The sequence below is a fragment of the Haemorhous mexicanus genome, chromosome 16 (genome assembly GCF_027477595.1).
Source record: "Haemorhous mexicanus isolate bHaeMex1 chromosome 16, bHaeMex1.pri, whole genome shotgun sequence".
Lineage (NCBI taxonomy): Eukaryota > Metazoa > Chordata > Aves > Passeriformes > Fringillidae > Haemorhous > Haemorhous mexicanus.
The window spans coordinates 3,978,943-4,001,025 of NC_082356.1; the positions used below are offsets into that span (position 1 = coordinate 3,978,943).

Sequence of the window (22,083 nt, forward strand, 5' to 3'; positions counted from 1 at the left end):
TCTTCTGCAGGTGCCCTTGAGGGCAGAGCGTGGGACTTGGTGCCCCAGAGGCATCTCCAATCCCTGCTGCCAGTGCCCTTGAGGCCACACCACAATCCTTGACAGGAGTCTCCTGTCCTTGTGGCAGGAGCCCTCGAGACCAGAGTGCAGGACTTGCTGTCCTGTAGCCTTCCCGAGGCTTCTCTCTCGAAGGTGCCTTCCAGGCACGACTGTAGGACTTGCTGACTCAGAGCTTTTCCACGGCATCTCTCCTGCAAGACATGGAGCAGAGAGCCACAAGAGGGCCCAAGCTGGCCTGGGGGGAAGAAGAGGAAGAAGGTCCTGGACCTGCACCCACACAGGAGACTGAAGAGCTGGAGCCGTTGAGTGGTGGTGAGTGGTAGAGCTGGGCCACAGAGTTGGTGCCTGCAGCCAGCTGGGCGCTGCGCCATCCCATCCCATCCCATCCCATCCCATCCCATCCCATCCCATCCCATCCCATCCCATCCCATCCCATCCCATCCCATCGGCCATGCCCATGGACATGAAGGAATAGGGGCCAGGCAGACACCCCGCAGGGCTGTGCTCCATCCCCTGGGGCATCCCAGGGCTGTCCCTGCCTGGGAAGCACAGGGCAGGGCTGTGTTCTCCTGCCTCTCCCGCAGCCCCTCAGCTCTGGCTGTGCTCCCTCTTTGCCAGGTGCAGCCCTGGAGCGCACACAAGAGCAGGACCCCGCCCGTGGCCTCTTCCACAGAACAGCACAGGTACCTGCAGCCATCCCCACCTGGGCTGGGCCTGCTGTCACAGTGCTTGGAGCATTCCGTGCAAAATCCCTGGCTTCCTGCCCTTCTCCTACAGCTGGTTTGCAAATTCCTGAAGAGAATTCGGGAAGAAGAGACCAGCCCCATGGGCACTGGGCTCAGAGCATATTCGCACATCTTCAAAACCAAGACCAGTGCTGCCCTGCTGGATATGCTCGTAGAGGAGGGCTTTTCCAGTCCAAAGCAAGTAAGCAGCCTGTAGCCAGGGTTTGATCCTCCCAGGAATTGCTTGGCCTCCCAAGCCACGCCTTCTGGTCACTGGAAACCTTTGAGGCCACATGGCAGTGTGTTGGGAAGGGCAGCACTTCTCTGGGGAAGCTGGGGACATTCCTCCCTCTGGCAGCTTTCCAAGTCTCCCTGTGCCCTCTCCAGGTGCCCGCCCTGGTCAGGTACATCCACCAGTGGCTCCTGGCCAATCAGTTTGCTGAGCACAGGCTGAACAGGACCCTGCTGGATCTCACTGAAGCACAGCCCGCTGACGTAGTCATGACGCTCCTGCGTGTGTCCCCATCCTGTGACAGGTATGGGGCCCACCTGCCCAGAGGGCTCACGGCTCCCCAGCCCATCAGCCTGTACAGCCTGTTGCAGGTGTCTGACCAACAGAGAGTTCCAGGGCCCTCTGGCTGTTCTCTTTGCCAGCCCTTGCACGTCAGCCCCCGAGCCTGCTGCCACGCTCCCTTGCCACCCCTCAGGGGACTGTCCCCATAGGGCTGGGCTGCCTGGGTGCTGCTGGTGAGGGCCAGTGGGCAGAGGCAGAGCTGGAAGCCAGCTCAGATCCCCACTGCTGCCCAGGCCTTGATGCTGTGTCTGAGAGCCCCCTGAGACAGAGCTCTAACCCCACAGAGCTGCTTTGACCATGTGGAAGAGCATCATGTGCTCGCCCAGGACTGCGGAGCCGGTGCTGCTGATACTCCTGGATGTGCTGGGGAGCTGGCCAGAGCACAACATGTGCACCTCGGATGGGGACAAAACGGGTGTCTTTGCCCTGGCTGTGAGTTTCTGCAACTGGCTTTTGCTGGCCCCACGGCCACCTCTCCAGCAGCTCTCCATCTTCCTTGCCCCACTGCATCTCCCTGCCTCAGGGACTGGGCTGAAACCTGGCCCAGGAGCAGCTTCAGGGGCACCAGGCCCCGTGCTCCCCCTGCCTCTCTCCTGGCCTCTCCCTCCCCTGCTCAGGCCCTGCCACACGGACACCTCGGCACTGAGGGCTGTCTTGGGGGGCTTTGTCCTTTGCAGGCAGCTGTGGTGATGTGGAAGATCCTCCAGGTGCCCTGTGTCCCACATATGGTGACGGTGTATTTCCCCCGCCTCCTTGTGCATCTGCTCTTCCAAGTGTTCTTCAGCACTCTGGATGTGCCAGAGGAGGTCGATACCTTCTGGAAAGGATGCCAGGAGCAACATGGCCTTGCCACCAGCCCCAGCAGGTGCTCATCCCAGTCCTCCTGTCCCTGCAACGACCCTGGGCAGGAGCCAGTGCTCCCAGCGTGACGTGGGCTTTGCTCTGCACGCAGGTTTGCAGTGCAGACTCTGAAGTCCCTGCTCTGCCGAATGCAGCAGGAGGATGTGGTGGTGGCAATGGAACGCAGGGGTGGCTGGGACACGCTGCTGTGTGCTGACACCCACCACTATGCCGTGGGTCTGCTGGCCAGGTGAGACCCCCTTCTCCCCACTGCCTCTGACATTTGTGCTCTGTTCCCTGGGTTCCCAACACAGTCCCCGTGGTTGTGGCCCAGAGAGCCTTGTGAACGAGGGACGGCCAAGCAGACTGGAAAAGGCTGGGAGAGGAGGGTGCCCACAAGGAGCCACCTCCCAGATAGGCCAGGGCCCCTTGAAGGATGCTGGGGAAAGACCAGACCTCTGTGAGTCAGTCCTGGGAAACATTTGTCCCCCTGGCTCACAGTCTTGGTTCCTTTTTCTCCTGATAGGGAGATGTGCTGTGTCTCCATCCCCTTGTGTTCCCGGATCGCTCGCTACCTGCTCCGGCTGCTCAGCACACGGGAGCCACGCTGGGATCTGCCTGCCCTGGCATTCCTTGTGGAGGTGAGCCTGATGGCCAGCACTGCCTCGCTCAGCTGCCTCCCAGCTCTCTGCCCTCTCGGAGCCACAGCTGCCTGGGACGGTGCCCGCACCCTGTGCTGCTGCCTGGGCCCAGCCCTGTGCAGTTCTGGGCTCCTGCCGGCCAGGTCCCCTGTCACTGCCCTATGCCTTTCAGGTCCTCGAGTTCCTGGACCTGAGTGAACGCGGTGCTAACAGAGTCCTGGAAATCTTGTCAAGGCAGCTGCAGAGCGAGTGCAGGGAGAGGCGTCGCCTGGCGCTCAGGGCCCTTCTGGAGCTCATTGAGGAGCCCTCAATGGTGAGAAGGGGGCAGCAGCAGAGGCTGAGCTGGGGAATGCAGTCCCTTGGGCTTGGCTGAGCTTTGGGTGCTGGGGCAGTTGCTCCCAGCTCTCCTGCCTCCCAGTTCAGCTGCCCGAGTGCTTCAGGACAGGCCTTTGGCCTCTGGGCTCTGCAGCAGCAGGATGGCGTTTCACAAACTTGTGTTCCGCACAGACCGAAAAAATGTGGAGCCTGACTGAAAGTCTTGTGGAGCTCCTGTGGGACGCAGATGGAGAGATAGTTAGCATGACAGTCATGCTTCTCAGCTTTATCATCTTGGACAATGACATGCTGATGCCCAGCCCCATCACACTGCAGCTGCTTGAGGCACTCCTGCCACTCTTTGACCACGTAAGGCTCACTGCCCCCAGCCACGGCCACTGGGTGCTTCCCTGGCACTGTGCCTTGTGGATTTGCAGGCCTGGGCCAAGCTGAGCCCCATGCAACCAATGCTAAGGTCTTCTTTTCTTCCTTCAATACAGAATAATAGCCAGGTGCAGCTGCTCTCCATACTGCTCTTCAGAACCTTGGTGACTCTTCCACTGGAAAAGAAAAAAAAGGCCCTGAAGACACCCCTGCGCCAGAGCCTGCTGCCACTCTTCTTCCACTGCCATGATGAGAATCGGCGTGTGGCACAGGTGAGGACTCGTGGGCTGCTGCTGTCCCCCTGGCAGGGGGCTCGGCTGCCTCCTGCCCTGGCGCCTGCTGGGCTGCAGCCTCCTCCAGGCCTTGGCACAGGGACGTGAGTCCTGCGCCCTGGGCTGTGGGGCCATCTCCACATCTCTGCTGCTCTCCAGGCTTCTCAGGAAACGCTGCTTTGTGTGGTCAAGTTCCTGAAGAGGAGGGATCTTGAAAGACTGGTGAAGAACCAGAAGCCGTGGAAGTTCACCAAGTGCCTGGTAAGGACGGCCTGCAAGCCCCAGCCTCAGCCTGGAGAAGGCCCCCGGGGGCGGTGCTCTGAGTGCGGGGCTGGCAGCTGTGCCCCTGCCCGCTGCTGCACCCAGAGGCTGTGCGGGCTCTTCTCCAGGCTCCTGTGGGCCTGAGCCAGGCTCCGATGGAGCCCTGGCCCAGCGGAGCTGTGGGGCGGGCTGGCACCGCGGCTCCCCGGGCAGCAGCTGGCCCTCTGCCCCTCCAGAGCCCGGCACCAGCAGCTGCTGGCCGCGCCTCAGGGCTGTGCAGGCAGGGGAGGCTGGGGCTGGGCGCAGGCAGCGCCCGGCCAAGGGGCTGAGCCCGCGCCAACCCTTCCCTCCTGCCGCTCTCTCCAGCTGGCAGACCACGGGAGCAGAGCAGCCGAGCACCTGCGCCGAGCCCTGCCCTACCTGCAGAGCCCACAGGAGTCCCTGCAAGTGGTGGCCATCAGGTTCATTGGTGAGCCACAAGCCCGGGCTCCCTCCCGGCCCTGCCACAGCTCGGCCCCAGCCCCACCTGCTGCCACGGCAGCGCCACCCGGGCCCGGCACCATCGAGCCCCGCCTGGCCCCGGCACTGCTGCCGCCCTCTCCCAGCCGTGCCCTGGGGCGGCAGCGTGAAGCAGGGGCCGGGCTGAGCCCTACCAGGCCAGCAGGGCGTGTGGCCACAGTGCCAGCAGCGCCGCTGGCAGGGAGCTGTGCCGCTGGGGCTGTGACAGGCTCTGTGTTCCCAGGGATGGCCGGGCGGCACCTGAGGGGGAAGAAGGAAGAGCTCCGGGTCATCTGCAACGGTGAGTGAGGGCAGCGTGCGGACAGCAGGGGCTGACAGGGGGAGCTGCAAGCCCTGCCCCGGCTGCGGAGGGCTCTGCTCCCTTTGCGGACGAGGGGCGGCATGGGCAGAGCACACAAAGATTTCAGGGCCACATGGGGGATTCGTGGCCAGGAGCTTCGGGCTGGTCCCATTGGTCCCTGCTCCCTCCTGGCCATGGCTAGAGCTGGCTGGAATGGCCCTGGCAGGGGACTCTCCTCGGGTTCTCTCAGGTTCGGGATCTGACCGTGGCTCTGTTCCTCTCTCTTTCAGCCCTTGAACACCTGACAGAGGACACCAGCAGTGCCACGTCACACATGGCACTTCATACACTGAATGTCCTCCAGGCACTCCAGAGTGAGCGATCTTCCGTCTTCCAGAGGCTGCAGGATCAGCTCTGCAGGGCATGGAGGACACGGCCTCGTCTGTCGGGGCTTGGCTGGCTGCGCTGCTGGAGATCTGCAGAGAGCTGAGCCCAGAGGCTCTGTCTGCTGGGGCCACCTAAGCCAGCGGGAATATTCTCTTTCTTTATGATTGTTCTTTTATTTTTGTTTTTTCTTTAGTATATGAATATAGAATGTGTTATAATACACAGACTCCCGGGAGCTTTCTTTTGCTTCCCAGGGTCTGCAGGGCATAGGGGAAGAGGGGAAAAAGGGTGCTTGGGCTCAGCAAGCTGTCCCAGCATGCTGTGTTGCAGGGAAAATGGCCAGAAGCCCCTTGGCCTTTGGTAGTTCTGCTGAAGCCTTTGTGCTGCCAACAGAGCGGGTGGGCAGGGGCTGGAGCTGCAGAGATCCCTGTGAGAGCGGTGCCTGGAGATGGCCACAAGCCCTGTCCCAGGCAGGAAGCGCCATCTGTGTCCTCCTGCCCATGTGCTGCTGGCTGGATTGCTGAGGGCTCCGAGGTGCCTCTGGATGGGGCTCCTCTGCAGCTGCTGTGGGGCTGCGGCGCTGCTGCCGGGCAGGTTGGCTGGGATGGGGGAGACCCTGAGGGGACGGGGCCAAGAAGGGACGAGGGGCTGCAGAAGCCCTGACAGGACACAGCAGTGGGAAGGCATGAGGGGGATGTGTGAGGGAGTGGGTGGCTGTAACATTGGCTCGAGGGGGAGTGGGTTGAAGACAAAGACACTAACTCTCCCCAATGTTCATGTGGCAAACAGAGAGCATTTATTCTCAAGCCCTTCCTTCTAAAGTGCCTTTGAAAAACCCAGTCTGGATAATTTCATTGATCTGCTCTCTATGCCTTGTCAGGTTCTGCCCAGTGAAATGCTGCAGCCTTGGCAGAGATGTGACTGGGCAAGGCCCCTGTCACTCAAACCAGGGGCTGGTGCATTCACACAGCACTAGCCAGCCTGCACTGTGACACATGGCAGCAGAGTGCAAGGCACAGCTCCGGGTGCTCCCCAGGAACCTCAGCTCTGGGAGCACTGTCTGCCCCAAGCTCCAGGGGCTGCAGTGGGAGCCCAGCTGGGCTCTGCCCTGGGGCCATCCTGCAGGGACAGCTGGAAACAGGGAGCATTCCCTTGCCACAAAGAGCCAAGCCAGGCCTGTCGGGCAGCTGTTCCAGCCTGGACTGCACTGTTGTGTGCTGTGCTCTGGGGCTGGGGCTCCCTGCACAGGGGACTGGATGGTGTGCCAGAGTGTTGTCTTAGATAACACAAATTCTAGCGTCATCATAGAGCAAGGATTTCGTATTGTCAGAGCTTCACACCTTCTTGATGTTCCTCACAGGCAGTCCCTCTACACACTGACTGTTCCAGCTCCTTGCAGGAGTAATCTGACTCCTCTCACTCCTCTTCCCTTACTCTTATATATCACTAGTGCTTGTTGGTTGCAGGTGTGGCCTTTCAAGATCAGGCCCACCTCCAATCTTCAGCAACTGGTCCAGCTGCAACTCATTGGGGGTCAAGATCACCCTGTACACCAGAGGAGACAGAGCAGCTTCAGCTTCGGCCTTACTGGGAAGGGTGGAGAGGCTCAAGGGGATTCAGAGAGCTCATCCTGCAGGAAGGACAAGGGAAAGGGAGTGGGAGCTCAGCAGTGAGCAGAGCTGAGGGCTGGAGAGTGGCTCTCAATGACACCAAAATCCCATGGGACCTCTGAGACATTGCTGCTCCTCAGCCAGTGACAGGATGCATCCCTAAGCCTGGGGCTCAGCCTTCCTCGTGGGGAGGGGCACCAAGGAAGGCAACAGTGTGATACAGGCTGCAATGGGCTGGGAACTCACCGAGGGAAAAGAGGGAGCAGTAGTAAGAGGCAGATGGGGAGAGAACTGTTCAGAGAAGGGCTGAGCTACAGCTTGAGCAAGCTGAGAAATGTCATTTTGGGGCATTCCAGATTGATTTCATTTCAGAAGTTATTGAACAAATTTATTTGTTGGGGGGTGTCATCTTTTCCGATGGAGGTGTACACTCTGCAAACTTGAGCTGTGCTGCCAAAATGCTCAAGCAAGTCTGTGCTGCAGGTCACACCATTTCTTCTTTGGCTGATTCCAGCCTGGTGCTGAGCTCCAGCAGAGCCCTGGCAGAGACCAGAGCAGCCTCAGCACCCGCAGAGCCCGGCTGCAAGGAGAGAAAGCAGAAACCGCCCGTCAGCTGAAGGCTCCTGTGCCCTTGTCCCAGCTGCCCATGGTGCTCAGGCCATGCTGGCCGTGCTCAGAGCGGTGCCCAGAGCTGCCCATCACTGCTGCTTTTGGCAGCAGGGCAGGAGGGCAGGACGTGTGCCCAGCCTGCAGCCAGCCAGGGCACATCCACCTCCTCAGCAGCTGCCCAGAGCAGGAGGCTCCTGTGCTCGCTGCCATCTCCCAGAAGCTCTGATCCCACCATGCCAGGCAGACGGGGACCCACCTCACGCCCTCCCCTGCTGGAAGAAAAGCTGGTCCCAAACGATGTCCTCAGCTGTCTCCAAGGGCACGGCCCATCCACACTGCAGCTGGTCCCAAGCACTTCCTGATCCAGACTGGACCCAACCTATAAGGCTTCATCTAGAAAAACAAACAACAAATTATTGAAAATAGATTACAGACAAAAAGGGGAAACAAGAAAAAAGGTAAAAAAATCTTATCTCTGCCAGGGCCTTGAGGAAGGCCCAACCCCTGCATGCAAGGAAAAACCCACACACGGGGAAGGGAAGCCCAGGCTTTCTCCCTTCCCCCCTGCACTGCCCCCCACAATAACGCTGATCCCAAAGCAAACAAGGGCAGTGGAGCAGCCCAAGCCCTTCCTTGCCTGCACAGCAAAGCAGCCTCAGCACAGGTTCTGGAGTCCCACCTCTGCTCCCACCATGGGATTTGTTTGTGTCAGGCTGGCTGCCCCAGCCCCAGCCCGGGGCACGGTGGGGGCTGGGGGCTGTTGGCAGGGCCAGGAGCCCACTCCCATTTCGTACCCAGCCCAGCCCATCCCCCCAGCCCTGCCAAAACCAGCTGGGCAGGTGACTGAAGGATCAGCTGCATCTGCCCCAGCAAAGGGGGAACCTTTGGTTCCCGGCCAGGCTGTGCAATGCCCACATGTGGGAGCATCCCCCTGCGTGTGGACTCATCTGTAAATTTGCTGTGGAGCCTGGCTTTGAAGAAGGTGCCACAATCAAGGTCCATCATCTTCAGCTGGCCAGTGGCCAGGTCCAGGAAGAGGTTGCCATCCTTGATGTCATCCTTGCTGTCTCCAGCAGCAGCAGTCCCACCTGGTACAGCTTCTCCAGGGGCTCCTTCTCCTTCCCTGGGGTGAGACCAGGCTCTCAGGTTCTGCCCAAGGCCCCAGCTGTCAGGGAACCAGGACAAGCAAAACCAGCTCAGATGGTGGCCACCAGTGCTGGGCAGAGCAGCTCAGCTCCAGCACAAGGGCTCTGTGTTCCCATCTGATGAGCCCTGGGCAGTGACACGGGCAGGACAAAAAAGTCTGGCTTCCTTTGCTTCTGACTGCCAAGGCATGTGTGGAGCTGGAACTTACCAGGGCCCTGCATCACAGTGTGCCTGTGGCTCTCTCCCTTCTTCTAGGGCAGATGAATATCCTGCATCCAAGGATGACAGAGCAGCTCTTCTAATGAGGGCCTTTCCAAGTCCAGCATGGATAAACACCGCCTGATCAGATCTTGGCACTCTGGGCAGAGAAACCACAAACCACCGGTCAGTTGGAGAAGGCTCCTGTTGGCTTTGCCCCACTATTCCCGTGCCCAGGCCATGCTGGATGTGCTCAGAGCTGGGCCTAAGCTTTCCCATCCATTCCCTGGTTTGGAGGAGAGCAGGAGAGCAGGACATGTGCCACCTCCTCAGCAGCTGCCAGAGCAGGATGCTCACGAGCCCGCTGCTGTCTCCCAGCACTGGTATTCCCCCGTGCCCAGAGATGAGGATCCACCTTGAGAGAGCCCTTGTGGCAGCGAGAGTTGATGGTCCCAGCTGATGTTCTGGCCCCTCCTGAAAGGATGCTCCCCACAGACCATCTGGTGCAGCAGGATGCCCAGGGACCAGATGGTAGCTGGCCTGCCATAGTACCAGCCAAAGTGGGTCCATTCCGGGGGGCTGTATGACCGTGTTCCTATGGAATACAGATGGAGTTCATCAGGGGGATGCTGCTGCTCCCAGAGCCTGGCCCCAGCATCCCTGCTCCAGTGGCACAGGGGGTGTGACGCACTGCCCTCTCACCAGCACCTGGGACTTGTGTACAGACTTGGGGTTGGAAGAGGGCAGTGGAAGCCCTGGCAAGGCCCCACCATAACAAGGAAGAAACCACTCAGTGCTGGGGGAAAACCCATGCCTGCATCCTCCCTGCCTGCATTGCTCCAAAAAACATTATGAACCCAAAACAAACCAGGCGAGTGGAACAGTCCAAGCCCTTTCTCACCAGCACACCAAACTGGCTGGGGCACTGGTTCCGACCCCCCCTCTCGGCTACCCCCACCCACGGGTGTTTTTGTTGGGCTGGCTGCCCTAGCCCCAGTCCTGGGCAGAGTGGTGGGCAAAGGCTGCCTGCAGGGCTGGAAGCTGGCTCCACACCCAGCCCTGCTCAAAAGCAACTTGGCTGAAGTCTCAGTGCCATGAAGGGCTGCAGAAGGGAGAATCCCCACTGCCACACCCAGCTTGGGCTGTGAGATGTTGGGCCATGAGATGCTGGGACCAGGAGCACACCCTGTGTGGGCTCACCTGCAAAGTGAGTGTAGGCTGTGTCCTGCAGGTAGGTGCCACAGCCAAAGTCAATCAATTTGGCCTGCCCGGTGGCCAGGTCAACCAGGATGTTCTCTGGTTTGATGTCCCTGTGCAGGACCCCGCAGCTGGTGCAGTGCCGCACGGCCTCCAGCACCTGGCGGAACAGCTCCCGCGCCACCTCCTCGGGCAGGAAGCCCCGTGCCCGAATGAAATGCTGCAGGTCCTGACACCGCTCCGGGCGCTCGAGCACCATCAAGACATCGTTGGGGAGCTCAAGCCACTCCAGCAGCTGGACCACACCAGGGAAGCCAGTGGACACCTTGGCCAGCAGCACGATCTCCAGGGGTGCGCTGGTGCCGTCGGGCTGCGGGAGGAGCACGATGCCGTCAGTGGGGCTGATGCCGTGCCGGGGCTCAGGAAGCCCTCAGCCAGCCTGGGATGCTCTGTGCCCTGCGCTGGCCCCACGCCCGCTCTCCCTCGAGGCGTCCTGGAGGCTTCCACCCTGTCGGGCCTCGGCTCATCCCCGCTCGGCATGGCCCGGCTGCTCCCGCTGGCCCCGCTAACTCACCATCTCGCCCCAGTGCCGGACGCGCTCCCGTGGCACCCTTTTGATGGCCACCTGCAAGCCAAGGGAAGCAGCGGGCTGAGTTCGCCGCCCGCCTTGCTCAGCCCCATCCTCCGCCCTCCTCCTCCTCCGCCCCCTCCTCCTCCTCCTCCTCCTGCGCCCGCCGCTCACCGGGGCGCCGTCCGAGAGCCGCGTGGCCGCGAAGACGCTGCCGAAGCCGCCGCGCCCCAGCAGCGAGCCCAGCCGGTACTGCTCCTTCAGGCCCTGCTGCGCCTTCCCTGCCGGCGGGACGCGGCTGTCAGCGCTCGGCCCGGGGCCGGCAACGGCCCCCGAGCGCCCCTCAAGCGCCCCAGGCCGGCCATCCCCAGGCGTTCGCTCCCTGCAGCGGGACAGCGGCGGCTCGGGGCCGGCGGCCGCGCTGCCGAGCGGCGGAGCTCGGGCCGGGCAAGCGGCAGCGGAGGCGGCGGGAGCGGCCGCGCCGCCTGTGTCCTCCGCGGGCCCCGGGAGGGGCCGGGGCCGGGGCCGGGGCCGGGGCCGGGGCCGGGGCCGGGGCCGGGGCCGGGGCCGGGGCCGGGGCCAGGCTCGGGCCAGGCGGAGCCAAAGGGAGGCGATGCCGCCCCTGTCCCAGGCACTGATGCCCGCCCAGCAGCGCCACCGCCAGTACGACCAGAGCCGGCCGGAGGCGAGACCGCGGCGGGACGCCCGGGGCCGGGGACGGGGCAGCCCCGCCCGGGGCCGGGGGCGGGCCGGGGGCATGGCCCGACCGGGCAAGGGGAGAGAGACTGGGAGAGGAGGGGACCTCGGGAAAGGGAGACCGGGAGAGGGAGAGACAAGCGGGACTGCGGGACAAGCGGGACTGCGGGAGAGGGAGAGGACAAGCAAGAGGGGCTCGGCAAAGTCGCTGCTTTTGCTGCTGCTTTCGCTGCTGCTTTCGCTGCTGCTGCTGCCGCTGCAACTGAAGCGCCGAGGCCGTTTGTCCCCGTGTCCGTTTGTCCGTTGCCCACTGGCCCCCGCGCCGAGCCCCGCGCTCCCCGGGGGCAGCCCCTGAGCCTGTCCAAACACGGGAACTTGGCCGTGTTCAGCCAAGACCCAGAGTCTGCACTCCTGCACAGCAGCACAGGAATCCCCTCGGTCCCTGCTGTGCATTGTCCCTGCTGAGGGTCAAACACTATCGGAGCGCATTCCCTGAATGCTGAATTTGTACGTGACCCAGGCACTGCACTTACCTCTCCAGCATTGCTTTCCAGAGAAATCCAGGGGAAGGCAAACTGGGTGTAGCTCATGGTATTTGACAGTGTCTACAACTTGCCAAGTCATGGATCTTCGAGGTGAGATCCATTTGGAATTAATGGGAAGGAGAAGTAGTGCAAGATGGAAAAGGGGAGCATAAAAATAAATCGAGTAAAACATCTCAGATGGTTTCTTTCTGTTTTCTTTGAATTTCTTAAAAGCTCTTTCAGTTTTCCCATCATCTGCTCCTCAGTCCTCTTTGCTCTTTCCAAGAATCTTTCCTGGAGAACGAGGTGCAGCTTCTGTCACAAGATGTGCCACCAACTGCAGCTCCTCTTGGCTTTCCACACCATGTGTGTAGCACGACTCTTGCAGCAAAGCAGGACAAATATTTGAAGAACTTGACAGCTTCTTCTTTCTTTTCCTTGTGGGCTGGGCAGTTGTGCCATTGGTGAGGTTTTCAATGTTACTGTTCTACCCTCAGAAAACATGATGGGCTACCAGGAATTGTTAGGGAATGCTAACCTGACTGAATGCAGAGAAAGAACCTCCAGAGCCTGCAGCCAGAAATGGAGAGCTGTGGGATAATCATTCCAACATGCCCATGGACATACTGAAAGTGAGCTAGAAGATGAAAATGGGCTGACAGAGGGAGTTTGTCTCAGTGTTCAGTTCAGATGCTTCTACATCTCATGCATTGATATGAATCAAGAGTACAGTCAGTTCATGAAAAGTACCAGAACATGCTGGACCTGTCAGGAGATGACTGGAAGAATTTGAAAAGGAGAAATGCATGGAATGACTTTGCGAACTTTGTCTCTAAGAAGGGTCATTTTTTTCCTAATAATTTCTGATCAATTCCCTCTGCTTTTGTGCTTCCTAACAAGTCCATTTTCATCCCAGATTGCCCATGAAATGGCAGCCTTGAGCTTGTGGAAGTGCCTGAAAGATGCCCTGTTCCTCTGCAGGGACCCTGAGGCTGAAGCAGGAGCCTGAGCCCTCTCTGGGGAAGCCTCCTCCGAGCTGGAATTTGTGCTGTGCTGGGAGAGGAGGAGGAGGGGGAGAGCGCTGGCGCTGTGTGGCAGGAGCAGGAGGTTTGGGCCGCAGGACATTCCGTCTGCGCCGCTGCCCCGCAATGGGCGGCCGTGCCCGGGGCTCTGGGCCTGGCCCTGCGTGCGCTGAGCTCCCGACACTGCGGGAGCTCCCCGGGCTGGGCTCAGCTTCCCGCTGGGACTGGGCAGCAGGCTGGGCTCCAGCTGGGATCAGCAGCAGCTGGAAATACCTCTGCGCATCTCCACTTGCTGCTGCTGCTGCTGCTCAGAAGGAGAAACAATGAAGTGAGTCGAGAAGTTCTGGTTTCTCTTTCTCCTGGTGGATTTTTTCATTTGATTTGACACTTGAGAGGCAATTTCAGTGATGGCCTCTATCAGATTATTTTATTTCAGCAGCAGCAGCAACAGGGCCGTGTTTGAGCACTGCAAATGTGGTCTGTGTGGCTTTAATTCTCCTTGACTTAGTGCTCAGGGACTTCAGGGGATTTCAAGATCTGCTAATCATGATGCCTGTGACCAAAAGCCTGAGTTCACCTATTGCCAGCCGGGGGTCTATGTACAAAATCACAAACAGGACGGGACTGCTGAGGACAGTGTCTTGAGGTGTTTATTTTCCAGCATCAGTCTCATTACATGGTTATGACAATGGGAAGATGCCGGCAGTTTGTCTCCTCGGCAGCAGACAAAGAACTCAATGTTACAACTTACTTTAAAAGTTTTTTGACCAATCACACAAAGCAGAAGCATATTGACAGTAGTTCTATCCAACCATTATAAGCACACGTACCTTCGGTTAAAACAATACCTGATTATTTCGAATACAATACCTGCTTCTAAGCCTTAAAACAAAATGCTCAGAGCTCATTTATTAAGCTCAGTACTTCCTAATATCAGGCTAGATATACTTTTCTGCAGCTTAGGGAGTTTTTCTAACCAAGCGTTAATACACAAACTATTGTTCTATTTGTCCATACTTTCCCACTTCTTATTTAACTTTTCTGCTGCCCTATCTCATGGTTACAGCTCAGCTCTAATCACAGTTCTGCTGTCTCTGAAGCCTGCCTTTTTCAGCTTTCCCAAAATCCTCTGATTTTAAGAATTCCCACATTCACCATCACGAAAAAAGCACTCTGGGTAGCACTGATCAAAAAAGGCGATTGCAGTTTTACAGATAAATTTTAAGTGGCAAGAGCAGCCATGATCTCCAATTGCCAAGGCAAAGGCAGCAGCAGCCTCCTGCTGTCACCTCAGGGTGAGTAAAGCAGTGCTGAAAACAGCGCTGGAACCCGATCCTTTCTTTCTCTGCGGGCTGGGTCAGGGCAGCACAGGCGGGCCCTGCGCAGTCAGGGCTGTGTGTGGGTGATTGCTGCTCTACTCCAGAACTGAGCTGGAAAAAGCCCTCGGGAGCCGAGGCAGGAGCAGGCGGGAAGGGGCGGGCGCTGCTGCTCCTCCTGGCCGGGAGCCCCGGCTGGGCCGGGCCGGCGCCCCCTGCGCTGCGGCTGCTGCTGCTGCCAGAGCCGGGCGGGACTCGGGGACAGGGAACGGACACGGGGGGACAGCAAAGGCCTGGCGGCTGCAGGGATGGTGGCGCTCGGGCCAGCGCCAGCACAGAGCTTCAGCCCGCAATGAACCCCGAGGGAAACGCTGGGGAAAGGCTCCATTTCAGCCTTTCTTCACTCGTGGCTGTGAAGGGACTGAAATAAAAGGAGAACAAGCAGGGCCCGACCCCTTCTCCTTTGGGAGGAGCCCCAGGCCTGGGGCTGAGAGGGGCTGTGAGGGGCTGTGAGGGGCTGAGAGGGGCTGAGAGGGGCTCAGATGGGTCATGAGGGGCCATGAGATGTGAGGGGTCCTGAGGGGCCATGAGGAGTTTTGAGGGGCCATGAGAGTCTCTGAGAGGCCATGAAGGGCTGTCGGGGACCTTGAGGGGGAGAAGGGTCTCTGAGAGGCTGTGGGAGGCCAGGCACCTCATGGAACCAAGGGTCAGTTATGACACTGTGGAACCAAGGAGACTGTTGTTTGCAGTATGGAAACTTATGGAGTCAAAAGTGCGCTGTGACATTCTGGGGCCTCATGGAACCATGGAGACCATTATGACACTTCAGCAGCCACTGGATCCAAGGGGCCACTGTGACACTGCAGGGCCTTGTTTAACCAAGGGGTCATTGTAGCATGGCAGGGCCTCATGGAATCAAGGGGATCTTAGTGGGGCTCCATGAGACCACGGGGACAGTCTGACTCTGTGGAATTAAGGAGACCATTGTGAAACTACAGGGCTCGGTGGAGCTAAGGACTGATGTGACAGGGAGGAACCCAATGGAATCAAGGGGCCATTCCCTACTTCAGGGCTTCATGGAACCAGGGTGCCCTTGTGACACTGTGGGGCATCATGGAGTCCTGGAGACCATTATGGCACTTTGAGGCCTTGTTGAATCAAGGAGCTCTGCAGGGCCTTGTGGAACCAAGGAGCTCTTTGAGACAGTGAAGGGACTCATGGAAGCAATGAGACCATTCTGGCACTCTGAGTCCTCATGGAACCAAGGGGCCATTGTGACACTATGGGTGCCCATGGAAGCAAGGGGCCAGTGTGCCATAGCCATGCCCTGAGAAACCAAGAGTCCATTGTGATCCTGCAGAACCCTATAGAATCAAGGGGCCATTGTGGCACTCTGCACAGTTCCATGCAACCAAGAAAAACCATTTTTACACTGCAGGACTTCATGGATGCAAGGGCCATTGTGCCACTGCAGAGCCACAGAGACCATTGTGATGTTGCTGGGCCGTCTGGAAACAAAGATCTGTTGTAATACTACGGGGCCTCATGGAACCAAAGGGGCAATTATGATGCTGCAGGGCCCAAGGATCCAAGAACATTGAACAGGTCTGGTTGGCTTGGCCTGACTGGTCCAGCTGACCTTGGAATGTTGAAGGTTGCTTCTCATCTGCCCCTAAAACTCTGGAGTTCTGTGCTTTCTTTCCTGTGAGAACGAACTCTCCCACTCCTCCAGGGGTTCATGGCTGAAATTGGGATTTTACCTCCATATTTGATTATATCCAAAGATTGTTCTTATATGAAACCTGCCCTAAGCACTGCCCGGTTTGTCTGTAGGGGAAATCTCCTGGGTGCCCCTCCTTCAGCTCGAAACTGCCAGCAAGGGTCAGCTGAGAACAGCCCTGCTGGGCAGAGCTGCTCTCTTGTCCCTGCACTGAGAGACCATCCCTGTTCCTCTCAGCCCCACACAATTTCACCTGCAGTGCTTTAGAAATGTCAGGGATTTCAGACACCCACAACCACTCCTAACTGTGGCAGGTGCAGCTGGATGAACAAATACAAGGAATTTTCTCAGCTCAGTTTTTCAGACGAGCAAATTGCAAAGAGAAGAGCTGAAAAGCTTTTTTGGTGTTTCACTAATCCGTTTAATTGGTGATCACCCAGCATTCTCAGTTGCCTCTCTCTGCACAAGAAGAAGGAATCCTCTGGAGCCCATTTGTGTGAGTCCCTGCTCTCAAGGCCTGAAAAACCCAGAGCCCAGGTGAGGGGAATGCAGAGAAGTGTTCCTAAAAGAGAGACCCTGAATGTTGAATTGCTATGGGATATGCAATATATCTTGCTCTATGTCTCAGCTCTGTCCTGCCTTTTCCTTCTCAGGAGAAAATAATTTCCTGAGGCCACAAATGTCCAACAGCAGCTCCATCAGCCACTTCCTCCTGCTGGCATTGGCAGACACACGGCAGCTGCAGCTCCTGCACTTCTGCCTCTTGCTGGGCATCTCCCTATCTGCCCTCCTGGGCAACGGCCTCATCATCAGCGCCGTAGCCTGCGGCCATCACCTGCACACGCCCATGTTCTTCTTCCTGCTCAACCTGGCCCTCAGCGACCTGGGCTCCATCTGCACCACTGTCCCCAAAGCCATGCACAATTCCCTCTGGGACACCAGGACCATCTCCTACTCAGAGTGTGCTGCACAGGTATTTCTGTTTCTCTTTTTCATTTCAACAGAGTTTTCCTGTTGTATTGCACTAAATAGTTTATTTAGTTGTTGTTGTTGCACTGGTGATGGGAAATTTCTACTGAGCATGTTGGGTCAAGTAGATGGGTTTTCCCCCTCCCTCATCACATGGTCTCCCCCTCACACTCCCCCCCGTTATACACACCTGGTCTGTCCCAGAGGTACTTCACCCCTCCCCAATGGCATCCCATTGGCTCCAGTCCTCTCTCCCCTGCCCCCATCCCCTAGGGTATAAAATCTCCTGTGTGAGAGTTCCACGCGCTCTTTTTCTACCTGGGTGGCCCCATCACCTGTGTCTTGCACCAAGCCAATAAACAAGATACTTGCACCCACGTGGAGAAGAGCGCCTCTCGTCTTTTACTTTCGTCTATGTGGGTCCGTGTGGGCTAGAGTCTTAAGCTAGCCGGATTGGACTCATATAAGGCCCAGGAAAACCTCGGATTACCGCATTTTCCCTCCTGACCATCATGTGCTACAACCACTACGTTTCCATCTGCAAACCCCTGCACTACGGGACCCTCCTGGGCAGCAGAGCTTGTGCCCACATGGCAGCAGCTGCCTGGGCCAGTGCCTTTCTCAATGCTCTGCTGCACACAATACATTTTCCTGTCCCTGTGCCATGGCAGTGCCCTGGGCCAGTTCTTCTGTGATATTCCCCAGATCCTCAAAGTCTCCTGCTCACACTTCTACCTCAGGGAACTTGGGCTCCTTTCTGTTAGTGCCTTCTTATCATTTGCCTGTTTTGTATTCATTGTTTTCTCCTATGTGCAGATCTTCAGGGCCGTGCTGAGGATCCCCTCTGAGCAGGGATGGCACAAAGCCTTTTCCACCTGCCTCACTCACCTGGCCATGGTCTCCCTGTTCCTCAGCACTGCAGCCTTTGCCTACCTGAAGCCCCCCTCCATCTCTTCCCCATCCCTGGATCGGGGAGTGTCAGTTCTGTACTCGGTGGTGCCTCCAGCCCTGAACCCCCTCATCTACAGCCTGAGGAACCAGGAGCTCAAGGCTGCCCTGAGGAAAATGATGACTGGATGATTTCTGAAGCAACCAATTTCCCATTTTCTTCTGCATAGCTTTTGGAATGGAACTCATGAAAGGCCCAACAGGCCTTCCGAGGGCTTTGGTAATGTTCAGTGGGTTTTTCTCTCATAAAAATATCCTCAATGAAACTCTTTAATCCCCCCATCAAATTCACTGTTCACCTCTTGATCTTGACCCAGAAGCTCTGTAAACCACAGTTTGTGGTATTGCTGCATTTGAAAAAAAGAAACTACCTTGCAGTGCCTGTTTTATCTGGGATCCCAGCTCAGAGACCTGCATGAAGTTAGAGGGGAGAAGGGGAAAAGAGTCCCAGCAGAGCAGCACGGGCAGGGAGCAGCAGGGGTTGGTCCTTTCAGAGCTGCCCTGCCCAACTCCAGCCTCTCCTTCCCATCCCTGCTGTGGCTGTAAGGCCAGAGTGCTCTGGCAGCTTGGTCACTGTCCTGCTGCGTGTCCCTGCTGTGGCCACAGGCAGGGACAGGCCATGGGCACTGCTGGGACACAGCTGGGCTCCAGCACAGCAGCTCCATCAGCCAAGGGCATCTCCTGAGGCAGGGCAGGGAGGCTTTGCTCTCCTCCAGAGCTGCTGTCAGCAGTGTGCCCCAGGAATGCCCTGGCACAGCAAAGCCCAGTGCCTGGGGCAGAGGGGAGTGTGCAGGGGGGGCTGACAGCAGTGTCCTGGCACAGCCAGAGCTCCTGGCATGGACCTGAGGGAGCAGCAGAGCAGGGCCTGGGCTGTGTCTTTGTTCTGGGGACAGCCTGGGAAGGTGCCCCAGGGCAATTGTCCCACAGCAGCCCCTGCAACCACCATTGCCAGCACTGGCCTCTCCCCACCTGCAGGAGGTTGTTTGTCCCTGCACGGAGGGACACCAAGTGACCAGGCCAGCTGGCCATGTCTGCTCTGTACTGAGGAGATCTCAGCAGTGCATCGTGTGTGTGTGGGGAGATGAACCCCAGTGAGCACAGACACCATCAGCAGCACCCGGGGGTGGCACAATTCCAGTGGCACAAACAGTGCCTTGAGGTCACTTCACTCTGAGAGTAACGTCCTCTGGGAAAACACCTGAATTCTTTGCTGGGTTGTGGTGAGGATTGCATAGAGAGAAATATCCAGGGCAGGGAGGCTCCAGAGAAAGTGCTTAGGTGTCCTGGGGTGGCTTTATGATGCTGAATTGTATCCCCATGTGTCTGTTTAGCCCAGAAATAAGTTCTGCACCTTTAAGACTGGTCCCAAGAACAAAGGCAGGGAAGTCACAGTGTGCAGTTTCTGTGTGCAGAAGCTTCATTTTCACTGCCCTGGAATTCTTTCTCTCTCTGTGTGTTGATCTGCAGCACAGGCAGCAAGCAGGAGAGAGCTCTCCTTTGCTTTTAGTTAGTTTATTTTAGCTGGCTGAGGCAGAGGAAGTCTCTGGACTGTGGTTTTTCCTTTCCTTGGAACTGTTCAGCCCTGGTCTGGACCGAAAACCCAGAAGAACCCTGGGAGTTCACGCCTGTGGCCCACCAGGGCCTGGGACACGGCATTCCAGTGCCAGAGGGACTGAGGGAGCTGAGCCACAGCCCATGGAAGGGCTCTGCAAACCCCAGAATGACTTTCTGAATTTGCCATCTCTTCAGAACAGCGAGAGATTTCATTTGTTTAATATTATTAATTTTTTTTTTTCATGCTTGTGAGTACTTTGCTTGTTAAATAAACAGTTTTTTCCACTTTTCTCAAAGGAGATTTTTGTCTCCTCAACAAGTGGGGGGAGGGGCTGCTTGAATTTGTTTTCTAGAGGGACCCCTTTGGAGGTTTCCTCCCTAAATTTGACCTAAACCAGGACATCAGGGCAGCCCAGGACTGCACAGAGACACCACTGGAGTGGGAGTCTGTGGGAAGAAATCAGAGCTGCCTCCCTTCTGAACCACCCCGAGAACCTGGACAGGGCTGTGCTGTGTTCTGGGCACTGACCTGGAACTGAGGGATGTGGAAAAGGCCTCTGGTGTCAGGGCTGTTGAGAAGGCTGGGCACTGTCACTGTGGGACCTATCTCAGACCCCTTGGAAAGGCCAGAGCCATGCCAGAGGGTCCTGGGCCCTTGGGAAGGGCAGACATGGAACCAGTCTGCAAACAGGGCAGGGAGGGGGACTGGGAGAGCCACAGCCTGGTCAGGCTCAGCAGGGAAGGGGATGTGGCAAATCCTCCTGCAGCCATTCCAGGCACTGGCAGGACAGGGCAGGGACTGCAGAACCCCCGTGGGAGGGAAAAGAAGGGGATGTTGTGTGCCCAGACTTCAGCCAGGCCAGGGACAGGGTCTGCTGTGCTCTCCTCAGAGCCAGACTGGAGAGAGCTGGGCTGAAGGAGTGGAACATGGGGTGGGTGGGAATTTGGCTGAACAATGAGGGTCAAATGTCATCCATGGTACAGAGTCCTCTTGGCAGCCATGCCCTGGTGACAGCCCTCAGTGACCAGCCCTTGACCATCACTGTGGAATATTTCTATTATGTCTACAACGGCATGAAATGCACTTTCAATTCCTTTGTGGATGCTGCCAAATTGCAGGGAGTCTCTGATTGAACTCATCTGGTTAATGGTGACTGCAAAACATAATTCGGCAAGATGACTGGGTTGGGTAAATTTGTCTTGCCATCAGGTGCCAAGCAAGCCACAAGAAAGGGCAGAAAAAATGTATGCATCAGTAGAAAGGCAGTTCAAAAGGGAAAAACCCAAACCCAATCAAAAAAAAAAAAAAAAACCCCAAATAAAATCCAATCAAAAAACCCACAGCAACACCCACCCACAACAGCACAAAACCCCCACCAAAAAAACAAACCACAAAAAGAAAAGGTCACAAACAGAAGAAAAGCAAATCCACAGGAAATCTCCTACCAGCAGAAAATGTTTGACCACCTTGTGGCAGGAGAGGGTTCTGTATGTGTAGGTGCTGTTTTGAAAGAAAAATGTCTTAAAAAAGAAATGAATCCCCTACCCCCCTTCTCCCCCCACTTCTCTCAGGTGATTGCTGATCATGGTGTGACATGGAATGGAACATCCCTTGGGTCAGTTCAGCCCAGCTGTCCCATCCCTGTTCCCCAGGAACACTTGCCCACCCCAGGCCCATGGGTTGGGGGGTTGCAGACGCCTCATGCGGGGCGAGCACTGAGACAAGGACAGGAGAACAGAACAACATTTACTCTTGTCAAGGACAGCAGAACAGAACAGCACAGCCTTGGAGAAACTGATTAAGGATGTACCTCTGGCAAACAGAAGTGACACAAAATGCAAACAGGATGCCAGCTCAGCTCTGCAAGGCTGACAAAACAGAAGTTATGCAGAACAACAATACTGCTCTTACTCAAAAGTGGGGGTCAAAGAACAGCCACCTAAAAAGGACACTGGATGTTGCAGACAAAACCCAAAAAACCATAGAAGGATTTGTGATAAGGGATGCAACTATGTCAAAGAAACTTAAATGAAGTGGGGATAACTAATGGATGCATAATCAGTGTGTGTGATAAAAACTCTGGGCATTTGAGGCTCAGTGCACCTGAATGGAGGAAGGATGGCCCAAGTGACCACCACGTTGTAATAAAGAATACCTGCTTTCAAATACTCAAAACTCTGTTCAGAAGTTTGTATCCAGCAGATTTCAGTATCAGTGGTGTCCTTGACTCCATTATGCCCCACAGTTTCACAGGAGCCCCTTGGTTCCATGAGGCCCTGCTGTATAACAATGGACCCTTGGTTCCCTTGGGTTCTGTTCTGTCAAAGTGGCCTCCTTGGTTCTGCAGTGCCACAAAGCTCTCCTTGGTTCCACAGGGCCTTGGTGTGTCACAACAGCCCCTTGGTTCCATGAACTGCCAGAGTGTCACCCTGGTCTCTTGGATCTGCAGTGTCACAATGGACAATTGGTCACAAGCAGCCCTGCTGTGTCACCATGAATATTTGGTTCCATGGGACCCCACAGTGTCACAACGGCTCCTTGGTTCCACGAGGTTCCACAGCATCACCATGGTCTCCTTGGATCCGCAGTATCTCCATGGACCATTGGTTCCATCTGTCCCTGCTGTGTCACAGTGGTTCCTTGGTTCCATGAAGCCCCACTGTATAACAATGGAATCTTGGTCCCGAGAGGTTCTGTACTGTCACAATGGTCTCCTTGGTTCTGGACTGTGACAATGTATCCCTTGG

General features: G+C 57.1%; 1 protein-coding gene across 1 annotated transcript; it reads right to left on the reverse strand.

Moving 5' to 3' along the window:
- Nucleotides 1-8,874: 8,874 nt before the first annotated feature.
- Nucleotides 8,875-17,729, reverse strand: LOC132334580 (serine/threonine-protein kinase pim-1-like). The gene is made up of 6 exons (XM_059860685.1): nucleotides 17,722-17,729; nucleotides 10,761-11,388; nucleotides 10,593-10,643; nucleotides 10,022-10,388; nucleotides 9,237-9,416; nucleotides 8,875-8,981 (listed from the first exon to the last, which is right to left on the reverse strand). The coding sequence occupies exons 1-6, from the start codon at nucleotides 17,727-17,729 to the stop codon at nucleotides 8,875-8,877; spliced, it is 1,341 nt and encodes a 446-aa protein (XP_059716668.1).
- Between the last annotated feature and the right edge of the window lie 4,354 nt (nucleotides 17,730-22,083).